Genomic DNA, 7500 nt, shown 5'->3' on the forward strand with positions numbered 1-7500 from the left:
CTCCAAGCTTTTGCCCCTCCTGCTCCTCCACCGGCTGTGCAGGGCCACTATATGCTGCTGTGCCCTACACAATCATTCCACAACACTCTCATTTAATCTAAACATCCCTAAACTTGCAAATTAACAGGCTCTTCAGCTGTAATTATACAGATACATACAAGTGCCACAGGGTCAGGTTATGCCGTATCTATCCATTTTATTTGTATACCTAATGTTTGGAGGAGAAGGTCACACTTTTCACTTTCCTAAGGCATTCTACCCAGTTAATATCAGTAATATCTTCATAATCCTAATTGGGTTGGCCATGAAAAATCTAAAAAAACCTGCGCAAAATTACAGGAAGCCAGGATCTTTCGAAGAGCTGCAACATCAACATGTCATCTAGGCAGCAACACCTTCTCTCCAAGACAAGCCTCCAAATAAACTCTCTTTTGCCATAACCCAACTAAACATGGGAAGGAACAATAGCCTGCCAGGGGTGGCACAACACCAACACAAAACCAGGGGTTGAGTAGGTTCAATTTCTCATGTACTGCAACTCAATGTAGAGTAAAAATGAAAGGATTTAGCCCCCAAAGTTGCTCCAAAGACAACCATGAATTTTGGGATATTTGAAGAGACATTACCCGTGCTGACACACAGCACCTTCCGATGCCACTTTAGAGACAAATCAATGTCATAAAATACACCAAGACAGACAGAAACGTGTATCCCTTCGGTGCCCAACACATTTGTGCTGATGCTCTCACTTCTTCAAGTTTCCCTTGTTAATGGCTGGCCGTCCTCAAAATGGACACACAAGCACTTCTGTAAATCCAGTAAAAGTTTGAAGCCATTGACCTAGCATGGAATATTTCCAACAGGCAGACAATTAAGTCTTTCTTTTATTTTTTTTCTTCAAGTCTTAAGAAAACTTCACATTTTATACTTCTAAAGATTTAAAAGGAAATTTTTATAACCTTACATTAATATATCACATTGCAAACTTAGTGGCAAACGTAAGTACAATATTTTGTGTACAAAGGCACGCACCAAAATTTATGTTCTTTTCTTGTCATATTTATTTGTCATTTTATTAAAAGTAAATGAAAAATACAATTTGTTTACAAAATCTTTAAGAACTCCAATACAGTAAGTTATTACAGAACAGCAACAATAATTCTCCCCTTTCCCTTCCCCTGTTATTGGTTACAATGTGATACCAAAGACGTTTTTCCCTCTTGACTGCTTACTTTCAAAGACTTTGCATGGGAAGAATTGAAACGCATTTATATCCAGTGTATGTACAAAATGGGTTTTGTACATGTGCATGTCTTTACATCCACACAGAAATGTCCAACATGGCAAAATACTATGTTTAAAGACACTCAGAAAGACTCTTACTAAAAAGATGGTCCCTATTTTTAGCACGTCCATGTTTCAGTCCTTCTTTACCTCTAATAAATTTGAAAGTAAAGTGTCCCTAACTCTGTTCAGAAGGTATTAGGACATTTAAAGGCATTTAGATTTAGTATTGTTTTTAATTGGTATGTTTATGATCAGGAAGAAGATAAACTGTGAAAAGGCAAAACATTAGTGCTCCTACTGAGACCTCCACTAACCTCTCTTCCTGAGAGCACCTCTACTAAATACCCTGGAGCAAAGTCTAGGATCACTTACATTCCAGCAACTCTCACTGGGAATTATCCAATTAAAGCAGCAATTCCCCCACCCCCTTTTCCCTCATAGGTCTAAATACACAACAAAACATATTGCAAAAATTAACTATTCTGTATTTTAATAACCCTGGTTTCTCAACGAAGAAAAGAATGGAAGATAAAAACACCTCCAGTACTTCATGTCCACGTGCATCATACATCCTGTTTTCATCTTCCGTTTTCCCCCCTCCGAAGAGACAAGATTATTAAAATGTCACTGTGCACACTGAAACAGAGTACTGCGTAAGAGATCATTACTGTTAAACAAGGAACTAGCCTCTCTCCTCTCTCCATTTTGAATCAATCACTGTCTTTCATTATTGGACTCTCCCACAGATCTTCCTATACTGCTGCTGAAGAGTTTGCTGAGGTTCACTTCTGAGTAGCCACTCATGGACAGGCATTTGTCTACAGTGCTCTTCAGTCTTTTGTAGACCTCGCAGTCTTCCTTACTGAGTGGCTTCTTCCTCAAATACTCTAGAAGAACAAAGAGGGGGGGGGGAAACAACAGAGAAGGATTAAATGACCACAAAGAGACAGTACTTTTGCATTCACTAGTGCTGCAAATCATGGTATTTCAAAACGTAGCTAGCAAAGATGACATTTAGGGCAAACTCTCCCAACCCCCCCTGCCACCTCCCACCACCTCCCCACCTGCAGCACCCACCAGCCGGTTGGAGGCCATGCAGAACCTGCACACGGTGGTGAGGCTGAACCTCCCGCAGCCCCACCAGCGCGTGTGCAGCGGCTCCTGCCAGGAGCTAGCCAGAAGCACTGCTTGCCCAGTCATGCCATCTAACTGGAGTGAAACAGGGGTTCACTAAGTCACAGCAGAGAAAATAAGCGATAGCAGGGCTGGCTCTGAAAGGATCTCATTTACAATGAGCAGTTGCGGCTTCAGAAGTGAACAAAACCATGCTTCACTTCTCTTGTCTCTGCTGCCGCTAATACTGGCACTGGCACAACCCGAGACAGACTTATCACTCATCTTGTGCATTCCTATACGCACCTTGTGTGCAGGTCAGGGATCATGATGCTCAGCACTACAGAGGTGTTGGAAGGAAAAGGGCAGTAGCACAAACAGGGGAAATCCTATGCTATCCTACCCTAAAATGGAGAGAAGGTGCCCAGTATCTCAACCAGATGACACCAGGTTCACCTGACACATAAATGAAGAGAGCCACTCCCACATGCTTGATCAATAATACCTGTGAAGAAATGCCTGGAGCGTGAGACGTTTACTCAGTTGTATGTTTGCATGTGTGCAAACTCATGTGCATGAGCTTGTATGTATTTCAGAAACAAAGTCCAAACCATTCTATTTTAATTCTTTTGTTTGTTAAATTTTATGCCACCAAAAAAACCAATGATCCAGGGATTTTGTTTGGGTTCTTGTCCAGCTTTTCCTTTACAAAGGCTGTGGACAAAGACTAAAAGAGCAAAATATTCTACTGATATATATCAATGCCAACGTGATGCACCTCTGGTGCAGTTGTGCTCCTCCTTTCCAGCCAACTCCATGTTCTAGAACCACCAGCTCCTACCCAAAAGCCTGCGCCTGCAGTTACACCTTGGAACAGGCAGCACTGGACAGGCTGCAATGCTGAGCACCTAAGAATGATACACTGCAAAAAGAGGTGTGCTCCCAGGCAGCTCCCCTCCATTAGGCTGGAGGGACTCGGGCCGAGCAGGACTACGAGAGCACAGCACAGGTACTTAAAGGTCGAGCTTTCAAGCCATTTAGGCACAGCGCTAGCACGTGTCCTGTGAGCAACCAACATGATCTTTCTGTTGCTCATTAGCTTTGCCTGAAAGCTGTTGTCTCGTTTCATCTGTCACCTTCACAACATTGGTACTGCCCTCTTCACGCTTGAACATGTAACAACGGAGCCTCCATCTGCTCTCAAACAGCTTTTACTATATGGCACAAGTTAAGACGAAAAACCAGTTGTCTCTAAAACAGCTGAGTTTATCTAAAAGATGGGTTTGGAGGAGAGGGACATGTTGGTTTTTTGAGTCCACCTGTGCAATGGAAGAAATGACTCACTTTTGTGATGACTCACTGCTGCGATATGACTGAGATGAAGATGTCCCATCGGACACACCTTTGTCTCAGCAGCCAAGTCAAGGACTGCTACAGGAGGAGATGGCAGGGAAGAGAGGCATGGTAACAGAAATAGCTATTACAATTGTTGGGTTTGTGAATTCCTCCTCCCTGAGGATTCCCGAATGTTTTTGCAGAGCCTCAGATGTTTTAAGATGAACTCAGCAGATTATCTACTGCATACGATACAAACAGTAATTTTGTATCGTAAGCAATTGCCACTTGCTTAGGTTTCCCATGTTATTTGCAAAGTTCTTCTGAACTCAACTGCTCTGCATGATGCTGTCAAATCTTTAAAAATTAAATGAAAATTTAAATTAATGGTGCCGTTTTGAGTAACTGAATACATTGATTAAAAGCACTCTGGTAAGCACCTTTCATGCATCCTCGTGAAGAAGCTGTGTATTGTGCTGTCATACTCAGTTTTGGGTATTTCTGTTGCCAACTTTGGGCAGTGAGCAGGCAGAGGAAGCTGCCTAGTTGAAGATTCCACATTCTCACCATTACCCAGACAGTACTGACAATATGTCTATTAGCAGAATTAACATTTCCTTAAACTACACCACCAATACAATAAAAACTTTGACTACAAGGATCTGTTCACTAACAGACCAAAGTCACTATGGCATAAATGCATTTAATGATCCTGGAATTATTTAAATGCAGGATTTAATTAAACAAACTTTGAAAACTGTAATAAACAGATGCATAAAAACACCAAATCCACTCTGATACAAATTCAGCACTAAGTAGTTTACTCATTTTCAGAGATAAATGATTCAGGAACTGGGTCACTTGCCACTGCTCATGCATTAGCAAAACCATGCATGTTATACCAAGGAATTGTGGAAAACACCGTCCTCGTAGTTCAAAACTAGGCTAAAATAGTTTAAAGCTTCCTGGAACTCAGGAGGGACCAAGGTGAAATGTATCAATGCGCAGAAACAGCTGGCACTTGAACAGAGCAGGAAGGCACATTCATCACGAGAACGACGAGGCAAACAATAAACCAGGGTGGAAAGTAGGGAACAAAAATACAGGCCCGCGTACTGCTCCAGTTCAGGCTCCAGCCGTCCCACTAACGGAGCACCAAGCTCCCACCCCCAACATTAAATCTAAACTTCAATTATATGCAATAACCTTTCTGACAGTACGCTTCAAACATTTCTTAGATGCAATTACCCTTGTAGAAGCAAGCAGGAAAGGGTGGACTGAAAAAAATGGAGAAATATGAGGGGCCTCATTGAAGTAATGAGGCCAATTTTAAGTTTCAATTATAAGAGAATGGGAGCCGGGAGCTCTGGGAGGAGAGGCAGGCAGCGGCTGCGGCTGCAGCACAGCCACACCATGCATTTGAATGACACAAGTGCATCTGATGACTGGGGAGAAGAGATTTAAAGAACTGTAGTAATACAGAGCAGGGGAAGATGAGAGAGGACACAGCTCCTGATGTGTTTACCTCCTTTGCTGATGGGATATTGACTTTTCCCACCAGGTTGGTTAGAAAGGGGACTATTTACGCTGCCACACAGCAGAGTAAGAATGACAACCAGCATCACTCTGTGCTCCTCTGAGTAAAAGACAACTGTGACCGTCGTATATCACACAGCCAGTCAATACCTTCGAGTTACCGTACCATCCAACTTAGAGATGCATATAAAAGCTCCTACTTTCATCCTAAATGAGAATGTAATCAATAACGCACCTAAGGTTTTCTGAAACAAAGCTATACAAACCGACTGAAATTGCCTTTCGGTACTCAGTCATGTTCCGAAATACTTCTATACCTATTACCACCCCATCACTGTTTTAATAATATCCAAGTTCAGTGGTAAGCAATGTTTAAGACAATCACTGCTGCAGAAATGCATATACAGCTATACATAGATACATTTATACATACGCAGAGCATTCCAAAGGTACTACCGAAACAAATATACAAAAAACCCACAATAATTCTAATAGAAACAAAAAAAAAAAAAGACAGACATGCTTCTGACTGTATATAATTAAAATTCAGGTACTGTATTCTCTAAAGTTCATAAATCACTGACTCCAGTAAAGATTTTAGAATCATATCACCAAGCATGCCATTAACGCCCTCCTTCCCAACAGAACTGCCTTCTTGCTCCCTTCAGAAAACAACAGTCTTTGCTTCTGGATGTCCCTGTCAAATTCAGCACCCCACCCAAGGCCTTGTTTAGCTACCTAGGTGTATTTTTATATTATTAGGGGGGAAAAAAAATTAAAAGGTACCTGAAATCCATTTACCCCATACTGTTGTACTGATGTGGAAAGCCAGGATGGAACTATTTGGAGGTTATCTATACTTGGCCACGTGTTTTCTATTCATTGCGATTTCTCTTCATTCCTATTAAAATGACACTGAATAACCCGACAGCCAGGATCGAGAACTTTTGTTCTTGAATTCCCTAAGATGTGGCTCTGTGAAAGTCTTCTGTTTTTTCTCCTACTGATTGGACAACCAAACCGTGTCATATTATTAAAACTCTCCCTCCCTGATTATTCTGTTGATAGGCTGCTCCTCAGAGTGAGAAGTAAAAATATATTCACATTCCTTTGTATTTGTGTGCATGTATCGGCACTGGCTATGGGAGAAAAGACGTAGGTGCCTGTGAGCATAGTGCCAAAATGTTGGTTGATCTGGGAATGCACAAAAAAAGCTGTGGAGTATCAATTACATACAGCATCGTGTGTCTCACACTTTTATTTAAAGAGTTAAAGAACATACTAAATTAGCTACTGAAATTTTTACATTGCCTACTGGTTATTGTATTTTAATTACAGCAAGCGTAGACACACAGGCAGCAATCTCTGTTCCAAATATCTGTGTTTCATTTATTTCTGTGCAAAGGTAGCAAACAACAGTCAGTCATAATTGGTTCTGTCAGATGTTTTACAGTCAGTCATAATTGTCTCTGTCTAGAGGTGTGTCAATTTACTGCAAGTTAAATAAATATTCTGTCTATTATGATATCAGGTTATGTAAGCCATTTTTTTTAATTGCACAGGTTCCCCTTTCATAATCCTCAGCACCCCTATTTATACTGTTAACCTTAACTTTGCCATTTATGGAATGTCAATGAAAAAAGTCAACAGTAATTTAGTGAACAGACGTGTAAGCCTCTAACATACTTGCTTTTTTATTTCTAATTAAATACAATCAAATTAGGCTATAGAGCAATTAAATTATTCTGTCTTGACAGTGCTCTCAAATATCTATCAGCTGATGCCAGTTCACTGGCCTAAAGAGGGAGAGTTACTAACCTAAGTCTTAAATGATGCTTGGTTTTTGCTGAAGAAAATAAACCTCCCAACTTGTACCAACTTCTAAACCACACAGTCCTACAAAATAACAGAGGTTGTTGACGACAAGGGCCACGTTTGCCCTCTGGACTGCCAGCATCTCACCTCCACCCATTCCCGGTGGTCATATAACCAGAAGTCAAAGCAATTCTAATGTGATCACAACCTTCCTATCACAAGAATGCACGACAGCCTTGGGATCCCACAGGTCTGCTCTCACCAAATGGAATAAACCAATATAAACTGCTCCATGGTCTCTTATGATTCCACCCTCGTTATTTTACTAGGCAAGTCATGGGTTTTGTATGAAAATAATTACCTGAAGCTTCTGTGCTGTGTGCTGATACAAACCCACAGCTATCAAACCGTATG

General features: G+C 41.1%; 1 protein-coding gene across 2 annotated transcripts in view; it reads right to left on the reverse strand.

Annotated features, from left to right (window-relative positions):
* Positions 1–866: 866 nt before the first annotated feature.
* POLA1 (DNA polymerase alpha 1, catalytic subunit) overlaps positions 867–7500 on the reverse strand; it is a 204201-nt gene continuing 197567 nt past the window's right edge. For both annotated transcript variants that reach the window (XM_056328060.1, XM_056328059.1), the window contains exon 37: positions 867–2174. In XM_056328060.1, coding sequence (XP_056184035.1) covers positions 2002–2174 — 173 coding nt within the window. In that variant the 3' untranslated portion in view covers positions 867–2001. The remainder of the gene's footprint in view (positions 2175–7500) is intronic.

The sequence above is a fragment of the Falco biarmicus genome, chromosome 2, assembly GCF_023638135.1.
Source record: "Falco biarmicus isolate bFalBia1 chromosome 2, bFalBia1.pri, whole genome shotgun sequence".
NCBI lineage: Eukaryota > Metazoa > Chordata > Aves > Falconiformes > Falconidae > Falco > Falco biarmicus.